A 14,390-nucleotide genomic window follows, 5' to 3' on the forward strand; every position below is an offset into this window, starting at 1 on the left:
AAATATATGATTTAAGGTCACATTATTACATACCCAAACTTGTACTTTAATGTAAATAGTAATAAACCATTGGCTCATTGATCGTATTTCTACCATATATGCTCACATCTCTTTCATTTTGGCACCCAAGTTGATTTATTAGCTCAACTTGGTCCCCTATATTTGTATCTTTTGTAAATATAAATTTCATACTTGTATATAAAATATATTAAAAACAAAGAGGAAAAATGATACTTGTCTTACTGAGATTGGATTAATTTACATTTTTTTCATATAGATAGGTAGCACCGAAAATAAAGGGAAAAAAGTGGTTATAAATTTGGTTAATTTTTATGATTTTAATTGATGACTGAGGGATGCTTAGAATAAGGAAAAAGAACTGGAAAATACTATCTGTGATGTTTCTGGAACTATAGCACAGGAGGTGACTTACTACAAACTCTAAAAAATTCACACAGAGACTACAGTCTGCAGCTACACCTGTAGGCAGTTCTCACTTAATTGAGGAAACAAGAGGGGAAAACCCCCAAACTCAGATTGCCCTTCAGATATCAAGATAATTGGACAGTTAAGAGTCTTTCCCAATATACATACTGCATACAGTATATTCTCTAGAGTGTATTGAAAGGATGATTATAATCATGGGTCTCTCAGGAAATTAGAATCATGATTCAGGAGGTAATACATGTTCCTTAGTTATTTCTTTGATTAAAATGCTCTCCTAGGGAAGAGACTGGACATGCTACTGGCCTGCTTATATACACACACATTCTGAGGTTAAAGAACCATTTCTCTGCTTCCAGAAACTCTTCAGAGCCTTCATCACAAATATTGTTCTGTAATTCAGAAATTGGTACAGGAAAATTAAGTCTTGTATATAACTTCTTTGAATTTAAAAACCTAAAACCTCTGAATCTGAAATATTTATCCAGATAAACAGGTAAATGAGAAACTAAGACTGCTCTAAGGTTTAGACTAAAAATTCGTGAGTTCTGAGTTCCAGGTAAACTAATAACACTTCTTTCCTTTGCCTTCATGTTTTAAATGAATATTTGCTAATTTTTGTTTTATTATTTGAAGAGATTTTTTTCACCTAATATATTCTGATTAAAGTTTCCTGTCCCCCAACTCTTCTGAGATCATCCCCACTGTTCCTGCATCTGAATCTAAGCATGTTATTATGTCTCTTGAAATATGTGGTGTGCTTTGGCAAGTTTCTTCCATTTCCTAAGAAAAATGACAATCAAGTAAACATGGCTGATAAAAGCATTTGGGCGATCAGAGAGTGTTCAGAGCTGTTGGCAACTATACTTGCAGCATTTCCACTGGGGATCTTCTGCTTGGTCAGAATTCAACCCTTTCAAATTGATGACTTTCTGACAATAGGATGGAAAATGTTCTTGCCCTGCTTCTCTCAATTTTTTTATTTTTTATTTTTTTTTAGTTTTAGTTTAGACACATGCTTTTCATTCAAACCACAGCAAAGCAGATCTGCAACAGAAACTAAAATATACTGTCTAGGCATCTCAGTGCAATATTATTGTTGTAGGGAGGCCTCTACTGAGGGAAGGTTGGAGATAGGAAAAGGCTGTATTATTGTATTTTTTATTTTGTGATTCTTTTTTTGGAAATCATACTGAGATTTATTATCAATTGCTTTCTAACTTAAGATGGTATGTTTGTGGCTGCATTAGGTGATTCTATGTCATTAGTCCACCCTAGAAGAAACATTCTGAACAATCACTTCACTGGAGCAAAGGACCATGAAGACTGCAGATAATTCTCTCTTACAACTTTATTTTTGTGTCTGCTGATTCCCTTAGAGAAGAATGGACACAGTAAAATGTCTCTGTGGTGACTGAATTCTATCTGGTAGGATTAACAGAGCAGCCTGAACTCCAAATACCCTTGTTCTTTCTGTTCCTAGCAATGTATTTGATCACTGCATTGGGAAATTTGTGTTTAATAATTCTGACTGTGCTGAATTCTCACCTGCACACTCCTATGTACTTTTTTCTCTTTAATTTGTCCATTATAGACATTTGCTATTGTTCTGTGTTCACTCCCCAAATGCTGATGAACTTTATATTACAGGAGAATGTCATTTCTTACATGGAATGTATGACCCAAGTCTATTTCTTTATTTTCTTTGCTGTTTCTGAGTGTTATGTTTTGACTTCAATGGCCTATGATCGCTATATGGCCATCTGTAATCCATTGATGTATAATGTTGTTATGTCTCCTAAGTTATGTTTGAACCTTATGTTTGGTTCCTATTTTATTGCATTTTCCAATGCTATAGCTCACACTACATGCATGCTGAGATTAAGCTTCTGTAATGCCAACACCATCGACCACTACTTCTGTGATATTCCTCCTTTGCTCCAGCTCTCCTGCACAAGTACATATGTCAATGAACTTATAATTCTTGTTGTTGGGAACATCAACATCATTGTTTCTGTTTCAACTATCTTTATTTCTTATGGTTTTATCCTTTCTAGCATCATCCATAACAGTTCCTCTGAGGGCAGGCCCAAAGCCTTCAGCACCTGCAGTTCGCACATTCTTGCTGTTTCTCTCTTCTTTGGTTCAAGTGCACTTGCATATTTCAAACCCTCCTCATCAAGATCTATGAATGAAGGTAAAATTTCTTCTGTATTTTACACTAATGTGGTTCCGATGATGAATCCATTAATCTATAGCTTGAGGAACAAGGCTATTAAACGTGCTTTAAGGAAAACTTTGATTAGCAGGAACATTTGATTGTACGGGGTTGTCTTTATTCTTCTTACTTTGGTCCTAGAAACAATTTCTATTCATGAGCAATGCTTCAGCTGTATGACTTATATCTTTTTTATTTTAACATATTCTACATTTTTTCAGTTTTTCAACAAGGAAAAAACCCTTGGAATATTTATAAATCCTATGCTATATTTTTGTATAATAAAAAGAAATTTGAATCTTCTGTATTTGATTTAATATTTCCAGAGCTTGTCTTCTATATTTTTGTCACTTCCAATATTTCTGTTCTATTTCTTATTTAAACATAATATAGCCAAAAGATCTTACCTATTACCCTCATTCAATACAAATGTATTTTTTTCTCTTATAAATTAATATGGATCTTCAAAATGAAGTAATATTAGGAAGTTAGTATTGGTTGTATATAGGTTTCTCATTTTAATTATATATCTTTGAATGTGTAATTCAAACGTCTGTTTTATTCTTTAAATCTTCCATTGGAAAGTAACATATATCTTTCAATTGTCAATGTGGCTGTTTTGATTTATTGAAATCAGTATATTATTGAAAGGGGTAGAATTATCTAACAGTTCCATGTTTCCAACATGCTATTCACATAATTCTGCATATTTGCATTGCTATTATTTAGGAAATATGAAAATAGAAGAGTATTTCTGCTTTGAAACTTTATCATGATGTGTCTGTGGAGTACACATGCTTTTAGTGTTGATGCAGTGGTTACTTTATCTTGGATACTTCTTTATATTTTTATTTTTGTTTTGGCAGTAGGAATTGTAGCTCAGCTGAAAAATTAAAAATGAAAGAATTTGAGTGTTTTAAGGACTTAGTAATAAAAGAAAAGTAGTTATGGGACAGAAACTGTGCCAGAAAGTCATTAAGTTGAGAGCTATGAAGACAGACTGAAAATTAAGTCTTTCTCTGAAAAGATTCACTGATGGGGTCCTGAAAGTCATATTGCTATCTGAATCTTAACTTTCTTCTGTATCACCCTAAACCCTTAAGGAAATTGTGTATCAGTTCATTCAAGTGGGTCAAATGCCCAGAGTCAAGATTTAAAAACAAAAGTGTTTGCAAGAAAACACAAGACCAAATTTCCACAGACCCACATGTGGCAATGACTTCTGTACAATAATGTGAAAAACACAGACATATAAAAATAGACGAGTCTCCATATGGGAGGATTTCCCTCATGTAAAGAAAACTGTCCATTTATGAGTGTTTATAACATTGTCTTGAGCGAATTTTTAATCATGTGTAAGAAAGCCTCTTCATCATGTTGTCCAAGAATTTCTAGATTTGTTAGCAGGATAAAGAGACACATCCTGGATCTAGGTTGCTCTTTTCCACTGGCTGGCACATCAGAGTGAATGAAAAGTAGAAATTCAGCTGAGCAGCAGCAATCATTTCTCATTCTTGACTCTGGAAACAGTATGACCAGCTGCCCATCACTTCTTCCACCTTTATTCCCCTGACACTCTTTACCTTGGTCCATGAGCCAAATATAAACCTCCTATCTTTAAGTTGTCATAGCCATGAATTTTGTCACAGCAATGAGAAAATTAATTTCTGTAGCACCAAGCAGCAGAAAATATTTTACAACCATAGATTATATAAATAACTCTATTATCCACGCAGTGGCAACCTGCTAATGAAAAGAGTCATGGAATACTCATGCATGTCCACAATAAACATGCAAATTTGCAATGAGCAGCTTAATGGCGCTCACTGTAATTAGCCACTGGAACAGTAAAACCAAAGGACCATCAGATGCTAATTTTGCACCTACTGTTGCTTACTACAAAAAAAAAAAAAAGACAAAACAATTGTTGGTGCAGATTTAATAATTTAGAACTTCAACTGAATGTTTATAAGAACATAAATTCTGTACAGTCACTGCAAAGCTGAGGACAAGCTACACAAATATTAAACACCAGAACTGAGGACAGACATAACTTGAAGTTAGAGCACATGTATGAGCGTTAAAGAGCCCGTTTGATCCACATCACTACAAAATTTAAAATTTATCTCTTATGACTAAATGTGAATACAAAGAACATTATTTACAATAGAAAAAATAGAGAAGAAAATTGAATGTGCTTTCATTAATAGATAAGCAATATATGATAAATAAAATTGAACTATTATCTATCCTTAAAGATAAATAAAATTTCAATATTGTATATGTATTGTATATGTAATATGTAATGTTACATTGTGCATATAATCCATTTTAAATATCCATTGATTAGATGGTGGACTTCTAGGCTCATTCAATTTCCTGTTCCTTGTGACTAGAAGATAAATGAATGTGAACATGCAAATATCACAACAGAAAGTTATAAAATCCTTTGGGTACATCTCTCAAGGCAGTATATGAGCAGTCATATGTTTCTGTTTCTAGTTGCTAAGAAAACTCCACACTGGTTTTGGCATTGGTTAAGCCGTCCTATATCCATATCAACTGTTTGTATGGATTTCCCCTTTCTCACATCTACCCAAGCATTTGTTGTCCTTTGTATTCCAGATGAATACCATTCTTATGATAGAGAAATAATGGAATTCCATTGTGACTAGGTGAGTAAGTAGGGGAGACTGCTGTCAAAATGTATTTTAGAGAAAAGAACAGAAAAAACTATATAAATTATATATACATGTGTATGTATATATACATATATATGTATATGTGCACAAAACATTTTTAAAGGTATTTGCATAAGTTGGGAGTGGTTATATTTCCATCTGTATATGAGGGAGTATTCTCCATGAAGAGAAACTTGCATAAAATTTTGAGTCTCTAGGGAAATAAAGGCATATCCAGCTCCTAGTTGCAAATACAGCTATCTCAATTCATTTTTATATTCAAACACTATCCTCTTGGGAAGGGAGTAACTATACTTCTACCCCATTAATGAACAAGTGCATTAAACCATTTCAGTCACACTGAAATGAATGGGAACCTGTTCTCCATGCTAGATTACCTTAGCCATGCCTTGTTCAGGGCAAGGTGCTAGGTCCTTCCTCAACTTGATGTGCCATGCATTTTTCAAGCCTGTGGGTGGCCTTCTCCTTTCTTAATGGAGAAAGAGGAGGAGGGGACAAGATGGGGTAGGTGTAGTCAGGAGGAGAGAAGACGATGAGAAGAGGGAGGGGCCACTGAGATTAGTTTGTAAAATTAATGGAAAATTTTTAATTAAATAAAATAAAATTTAAAAACATTGTTTTAACTAGTGGCAGTGTGAGGATCATAATAAAGTTATTTCCTCTGCTATTGGAGACCAATCAAAGTCTAATCCCAAAATATCATCTGTAGTTTAGAAATATTTCTCAAATGTATCGGGAATTAAATCTTTATTTCATTCACTTCCTATAATCAAAGAATGTAAAACTTAGAAATACAAAAATTTCTCTTTACTACTAACTGGATAACAAAGATAAGGAATCTCTGAAATTTGGTGATTCATAGATTTTCTAAATCCCCCATATATGAGTATCCGTCTAAATATGAGATAGACTACAACCTTCCATTTCTTCTCTATCTTGTGTGGTCAAAGGACTAAAGTGAAATTGGCCATGAATGTGCTATAGAGAACAGAAAATGTTAAGACCTATAGTGACCACCTAAGTTTCAGGAATACCGTTTCTTGGAAATGACTTTTACTCTTCTAGGTTTATGATTTTCTCTGTTATGTTTGGCAGTAACCAAAATCTCCTAGCATTATTCCCAGCTCTAACAGAGATAAATTTGTATCTATGGACAGCCTTAAGTGGCTAAGTCCTCAGCTCCCAATTATAATTGTGTGGGGGAGAACTCAAGTGAAGTAATAGATTACATAAGAGAAGAATGTTTCTATCATCAAATATTCTCATTTATCATTTTTTTCTTCGTGAAGCAATCCAGTAATTCTCTAATTGGGTAGAAATTGAGTTATCATATATTATAGCATTTATGTAAGATTTATTCTTGCCTCAGATTGTTTGAGAATTGGAGTAGAAGATTAAGAGATGACATCAAATTCATCTAGAATTCATCTGATTCATTATGATAAATCCTGAAATTATTTAATAAAAAGCTCTGACAAGTTTATAATTCTTCAGAGTGCACTAATAGTTAGTTTGCAATTTGAAAATCAAGTTATGAGGGTTCTACTTTTCACAAATCATGACTAACTTTCTTTTTTCTTTCATCATTTCATTCATTCTTTTTTTTCTTCCCATCCTTCTGTTATTCTTACTTTTTTGGTCTTTTGTCAGTTGTGTGCCAATTCCTTCAAGCTTTAAGACTCTGGTCTCATAAAAGCAGCCATTGTCCTAAACGTTTATGTCACCTCCAAAGTTGTTTACTTCTTGCTTAATCAGGCTTCTTGCAGACTACTCCTGGTGATTCCAACACTAACTCTGTGTAGGGAATCACTTTAAAGAATTCAGTTAATCAGATTCGGAATTTCATTAGGAATCTGTCTCTGCATCTTTAGGACTCTTATTCTTACTGAAGTAGAAGTCATAATTTTCCCAATGAAGTAGAAATATCCATATTTGTCAATGGAATTGTCTTCACAGCTTATTCCACAGCAGTGCAGATCCACCCCTCTTCCAAACGTCAATTAAAAGAGTCAAATAAATATCTCTATATATGAAAACACATACAAAAATATCAGGATAATAGCTGAATAAAGCATCCATTAATTTGAAGGCGAAATGGTCGGGGTTTATGGGAGAGCTTGTGGATTTCCTAATACTCTTCTTAATGGTGAATTAAAAATCTAATCTAACACTCAGTAGGCAGTTTACTATAATTATATATTCTTCATATCTTCTATATTCCCATTCACACAAGGAAAATCACCAAATACATCATGAAAGTCCTGACCAAGAAGTATCCCAGATTTGACTATCTACTTTTGAAAAGATCAAACTGCTACCTAAATCAACTTAATTCTTTTGAAACTTTTCAGATGTTGAGAAATGAATGATACACTCTTTACAACTGCAAGAGTCAAGGTGCTGATAATTTTATGTATCAATCACAAACATTTGAGACTGATATATTCATGCCCATGGAGGAAGGAAAAAGCATAGACACAATGTAGGATTTATATTATATTTAAGGTGACAGACATGACTTTTTTCCCCCTAGGTATTCTATCAACCTAGTATTACTTTTAAAGATGGAAGAGCAATGTTTATATTATAGGATAATGTTTGCAAAATAAATTATTGGGTACCACTCCCTCAGGTGCTTAGAGAATCTAGTCAAGGTGCTAGTAACAGGATCTTTTTGCAAGGAGAGAGTAGGCCACTTGTTCATCCCAGCCACTCAGAATGGAAATAATCACACAGAAACTGTGTTAATTAAATCATTGCTTAGCCAATTAGTTCTAGCTTCTTATTGGCTAACTCTTACATAAATTTAATCCATTTTTATTAATCTTTATATTGCCATGTGGCAGTGGCTTACTGGCAAAGATTTGGTATGTCTGTCTCTGGTGGCTCCATGATGTGGGAGTGTCATATCAATCTGTTGCTTTCATTGGTTAATTAATAAAGAAACTGCTTGGCCTGATAGGTTAGAACATAGGTGGGTGAAGTTAACAGAACAGAATGCTGGGAGGAATAGGAAGTGAGCTCAGACACCATGCCGCTCCTCTCCAGGGCAGATGCCAGGTCAGACATGCTGAATCTTTCCCGATAAGACTGGTGCTACACAGATTACTAAATATGGCTTAGGCAAGATGTGAGAATTAGCCATTAAGAGGCTAGAACTAACGGGCCAAGCAGTGTTTAAAAGAATACAGTTTCCATGTAATTATTTCGGGGCATAAGCTAGCCAGGCGGCCAGGAGCCGGGTGGCAGGAACACAGCTCCTTCAACAGCTCCATGGTGTCTCTCCCTGACCCCTACCTTTCTTCCCCCCAGCATTTACTTCTGTATTCCCTGCCTACCTAAGTTCTGCCCTATCAATAGGCCAGGGCAGTTTTTTTATTCATTAACCAAAGAAAGTAACACAGAGACAGAAGAACATCCCACACCAGGATCTGAGGGTAAACAATCAACTCAAAGGCAATTTTCCACAGTAGGTCTCTTTCTTTTTCTTTCTTCCTTGTATGCTATTACAGTTCTTCTATCCAAACTGTTTATAATCTCTTGGCTCTAATTATCTATCTCAATGATAATTCCAATTCTCTGTTACATTCTTTTCCTTCTTCTTTTTCAATTTCCCATATGCTAATTTCTAGTGGGATTCTACTCTAAATTCTGCTCCAGCTTCTATTCACACTTCTGTTAATTCCCTGTTCTTTTCCAGCTATAAAAACCCACAAAATCATGCAGACATAGTTAACCAGGCAATCTCCATAAACATACAAGGGAAGTTTATAGTCCTTGCTTAATTAGCACTTTTGCAAATATTAGCAAGCTGATGTAGGTGGGTCTTCTATCTATCTGTTGATTTCATTGGTTAATTAATAAAGAAAACTGCTTGGCCTGATAGGTCAGAACATAGATAGATGGAGAAGACAGAACAGAATGCTGGGAGGAAGAAGGCAGTGAGGCAGTCACCATGAAGCTCCGGCCTGAGATAAACGCAGGTTAGAATCTTCCTGGTAAGTCACCACCTTGTGATGCTACACAGATTAATTGAAATGAGTTAATCAAGATGTGAGAGTTAGCCAGTGAGAGGATAGAGCTAATGGGCCAAGCGGTGTTTAAAAGAATACAATTTGTGTGTTGTTATTATGGGGCTAAGCTAGCTGTGTGGGAGCTGGGTCCGGCTAAAAGCAGGCCTGCCTGTAGCTCCTTCTACAGCAAGTTCTAAAGAACTTTTAGTTTACATCTTTGCACTAAGATCAGGTCTGGTGGCTGAATGTCAATCAGAGGTGCCCTTGGAGATTGCTTTCCACATAGGTTGTGAGTAGATGGTTAATTATTTTTCCTGAGAGTAAGATACAAGATGTAAATCTTATAAACAAAAGTCACCAGTAAACTGAAGTGAAGGTGAGGTGAGAAGTTAGTAATCTTTTAATTCAAGGGTACTTTAGCTCATCAGTTTTCTTACTAAAAGTGAGATAAAGCAATGACAGGCTTATGTTTTTCAATCTGTGTGAATAGCTATGATATAACAGCTTTGGGCATGTAGTAATTATATGTCCTTGGATATTTGGGAATGTCTTAAATGGAATGCTTTTGCCTGGAACCTGAAAACTAATAAATGCCTGTCAATAAAAATAATTACAGGAAAGTAAATCTCTTTATTCACAAAAGAGAGAAGAGCAAAAACCTGGTAGGCAGAAGCAGTTTTCTTGACTGTGTGACTTTCTTCGGATATAGCTCAAATAGTTCTGAACTGTGGGAGATAAATCTCAAAATTCTAGCAGAAAGTGGTTAGCTATAACGAAAAATCTACAGCAAAATCCGTCACATAATTCCAAAATTCATAGTATCCTGGTTTATTCATCCAACAATGTGTATGACTCTGATGGGTTGATTGTGTAAACTGAGACTGGTTTAATTACTTAATGATTCTTTGGCTTGTAGCACTTACTAATAAAGTATATGATAAAAAAGAAGAACATGCAAAGAATGTAACTTCAAATACATGAACCTATGGTAGAAAGAAATGTGACAAGAAAGCTGTACTCAAAAAACACTAGGGAGTGATAATTGCTCTGAGGTTTACCTTTGCCAAAGGTTACATAGAATTCTCATCAATACATTGAGGTTCATCTCAGGGCAACTTTGACATCTTTGTTCCTCAAGCTGTACATTAAGGGATTCATCATGGGAACCAAGATAGTATAAAAAATGAAGGAAATATTTCCTCATCCATAGGTCCAGCTGAGGAGGACTGGTGATACATAAATGTGCTTGGTCATAATAACAGAAAAAGAGCAAACAAATGGTAAATGCACATACTAAAGATTTTGTATTTGTTCTCAGTAGAATCTGGAATACGGTGCAAAGAATAAAGCCACAGGAAGTAAGAATGATGCAAATAGGAACATCCTTACCTATTACAATGAACTCTCTATCTCATTGACATAGGTATAGGTACAGGAGAGCACAGCAAAGGTAAGAGGACACAGAAATAGTGGTTGATGGTTTTTCTGCAACAGAAGTTTCGTCTAAGCATGCAACCAGTGTGGATCATGGCACCAGAAAGTCTCATCAAATCTAAAGCAAGCATAAAATAGAAACATATCCTAGGTAACATAGCAATATTATACATGAGTGGATTACAGTTAGCCACATAAAGATTATAGGCCATTTCTGACAGCATGGAATATTCAGAAATGCCAAAAAGGAAACAAAGCAAGTAGAGCTTGGTCATGTACACCATTAAAAGGCAACTTATTGTTCAGTAAGAACTTCATCAGCATTTTGAATGTAATCACTGAAGAGTAACAGAAGTCTATTAGGAACAAATTATGAAGGAAAAAAATAAATAGGTGTGTGAAGGTGAGAATTCAGTTCAATTAGAATGATTAAAACCAAATTAGCTCATGTATATCAGTAGAAAGAACAAGATATCTCTCGCAAGGGCCTGAAGATATCAAAAAGGACTGAAGTGATGGCTTATACCTGCTAGACCAGTGTGTATCCTTATTGCCTTGGAGATTGAATCAATGCCTACCCTGGTCTTTAGGGAGTGAGTATCCTTAGTACTTGAACCAAAATCAAACACCCATCTCCTAATCAGAGAAATGCGTTGTTTTCTTTTCTCATTCTACATTGTCAAAGTGCAGTTTAGCAGAAGCAACCCAATGACTTTCATGCTATTTCTTTAAGTATTTCAAGGAGTATAGTAATGATTCTGTTCTAATTTCTACAAACACTTCTCCAAAATCATTTTTGTATGTGTTACTTTTGTTTGTGGTTCTGGATATTTTTCTTAATTCCTCATTGTTATCATACCAGGGAAAAAATAAAGAATTACTTTCCCAAGTCCTCTAAAATTAAAGTTTACATATTGGATTTGTTCTGCTTTAACAAATTTACTACTGAAATATAAAAATCTCTTAACCATTCAACACAATATTTAATAATCCAGGTCAACATGTTTTATATTTTACATAGAAAATTATGGAAGAAAAGGTATTAGAGACTCTGTAATTGAATCTTTAATATGATAGATGGGGAGAAATGTTTAACATTTCTCTATCCAGGGCCCACTTATTGTAAAACAGGAATGATAAATAAAGAATACCTTCATCAGATATTTCTGGTCATTAATTAAGATAAGAAAAAGGGAAATGGAAGAAGTAAAGCACTGTAACCCAAAAATAGTAAAGTCTCACCTGTAAGTAACAGCGCTCATAGATTTATGAAAGGATTTTGCCCATATTCTTCATATATTGAAAATAAAATATAATGAAAGTTTATTTAGATTCAATGTATAGTCTACAGTATTTCTTTTGTTAAATGACTGGACCCAATGTAACATGCTGTAAATTTCAAATTTCAGTTTTTCATAATGCCTAACATAATTATCTGAAATGAAGAATATACTTGTTTTATGTTTTTGGTGATATTAATATGCCATATATATGGTAATATAGTTTCAGTTTCAGAAGAAACAATAATTGGTATATTATAGTTTCTAACAATACTATTGTTTCTAACTCTACCTTTTGACCTTGATTTATTTTTGTTTATAAATTTGAATACTCCTAGTTGCCTAAGTGGCTACATATGGGCATCCAGGATCCTTCAATATCATAGCATATCCAGTTAAACCTATGAAAAGTATACTGGTCTGGACTAGTGACAGGTTTCTGTAGCATTATCAAGTAGAATTTAATTCCAGGCAGATAAGAAACTTCCAGAAAATCCTGGGCTAAATACAAATAAAATGTACCACAAAACTCTAATAGGAATTAATAAAATCACAAGTAAAATTGAATCCAGTAGGTATCTATATTCTGTAATGTTGACTGAGAATTCTGTCCCACTAGGTCCTGCAGTCATTCAGTCTCAAAGAAACAGACAGAGGTCACATTAATCATAAACTGGTTGGCCTAGTGGCTCAGGCTTCTTATAACTTATCTTTGTGAGTTCGAGGCCAGCTTGGTTTACAAGAGGTAGTTCCAGTACAGTCACAAAGCTACAGAAATCTTGTCTCAAAAAAAGTCATACAAATTATTAATATATAACCAAGTAGTGGTGAAAAATATAAATATAAGGCAATTATATATAAGTGTGAAATGAGAGGAGAAAGAAAATGAATAAAACAATAGAGTCATCAATAAAACACTTCCAAGAAAGGAAAGATCACAAAATAGAATAAAATTAGAAAATATTACAGTAGAAAAATAAGATATTGCATTAAACAGCATGATCTTCTCAGGAACACAATAGGATACCAGCCAGAATAAGTTAGGAAAGACAAATAATTTTAGAAAATATAAAATGTCTTAACATATTTGACTAGTGTATCATGGCAAATGCCTTTATCGAGCACCATGATAAGAAACCCTAGAAAATAATGCATAAAACTTTGGAGGTGTAATAGCTATTCAGTCATTAAATAACTTGATCGCGAGTAGCAAACAGTGAAGAAATTCACTTAAGAAATGACATTTTAAAGGACATTTAATAGAATATAGAAATAAAGAAAATAAATGGGAAACAAAAGAACCCAAAACTTTTAGAAGAGAACAATAAATAAGAAGCAAAGCCTCAAACCCGGACTGCGGAGGCGGCCGGAATCCGGACGGCTGAGGCAGCCTGAACCTGGATGGCAGAGGCGGCGAGAACCCGGCCAGAGGACGCCCTCTGATGCCAGCGGGGACCTGCTGGGACCGGCTGGGACCAGAGTGGCAGCAGAAGACACAGGCCGCAAGCAGTGGGAACCATCCTGGCAGCAGAAGCAGGCTGCAGGGACCACGTGCAACACAATGAGCAGATTGCCCCACTACAATTAAATCAATTGCCTTTGGTTGGGGAGGCAAAGGAGGAGCTGGGTCCTATTCCTGAAGACCCTTCTGAGGGGTGAGAGGGATCTTGCTCCCACCCTCCCCGCCCCCCCGCAGGAACCAGGAAACAGAGCGAGGGCATTATGTAAGAGAAGCCCCTGGCCAGCAGGGAAAACTTAACCAGTTTTAACAGATCCCTTAGATAGCATCGATAGAAGGAGATGGGGAGGCGCCAAGGCAAGAATTCACCCAATAATCTGAAAAACAGCATGAAAACACCAGAACCCAATGATCTTGAAACAGAAGGTCTTCAACACCCTAACACAAAAGAAGTGGAAAAAATTGACTTTATGAAAGCAATAGAGTCCCTCAAACAACATGTAAAAAATGCCCTTATAGAAATGGATGAGAAGTATAACCAAAAATTTGAAGTAATGAGTAAATATGTACATAATACCCTGGGAAACCAAGAAAGAACGATCAAACAGGTAATGGAAACAGTTCAAGAATTGAAAACTGAAATAGAAGCAAGGAAGAAAACACAAACTGAGGACCAGCTGGATATGGAAAATCTAGGTCAATGAGCAGAGACTACAGAAATAAGCATATTCAATAGAATACAAGAAATAGAAGAAAGAATCTCAGATTCTGAGGACACCATAGAGAAAATAAATGCACTGATCAAAGAAAACTGCAAAGCCAACAAATTCTCATCACAAA

At 35.1% G+C, this 14,390-nt stretch overlaps 1 protein-coding gene across 1 annotated transcript; it reads left to right on the top strand.

Moving 5' to 3' along the window:
* Positions 1 to 1,848: 1,848 nt before the first annotated feature.
* LOC142847160 (olfactory receptor 8B3-like) lies at positions 1,849 to 2,763 on the top strand (the record flags this gene model as incomplete). The annotated part of the gene is made up of 1 exon (XM_075967887.1): positions 1,849 to 2,763. A coding segment is annotated over one exon (915 nt), but the record flags the coding sequence as incomplete, so codon positions are not given.
* Between the last annotated feature and the right edge of the window lie 11,627 nt (positions 2,764 to 14,390).

The sequence above is a fragment of the Microtus pennsylvanicus genome, chromosome 3 (genome assembly GCF_037038515.1).
Source record: "Microtus pennsylvanicus isolate mMicPen1 chromosome 3, mMicPen1.hap1, whole genome shotgun sequence".
NCBI lineage: Eukaryota > Metazoa > Chordata > Mammalia > Rodentia > Cricetidae > Microtus > Microtus pennsylvanicus.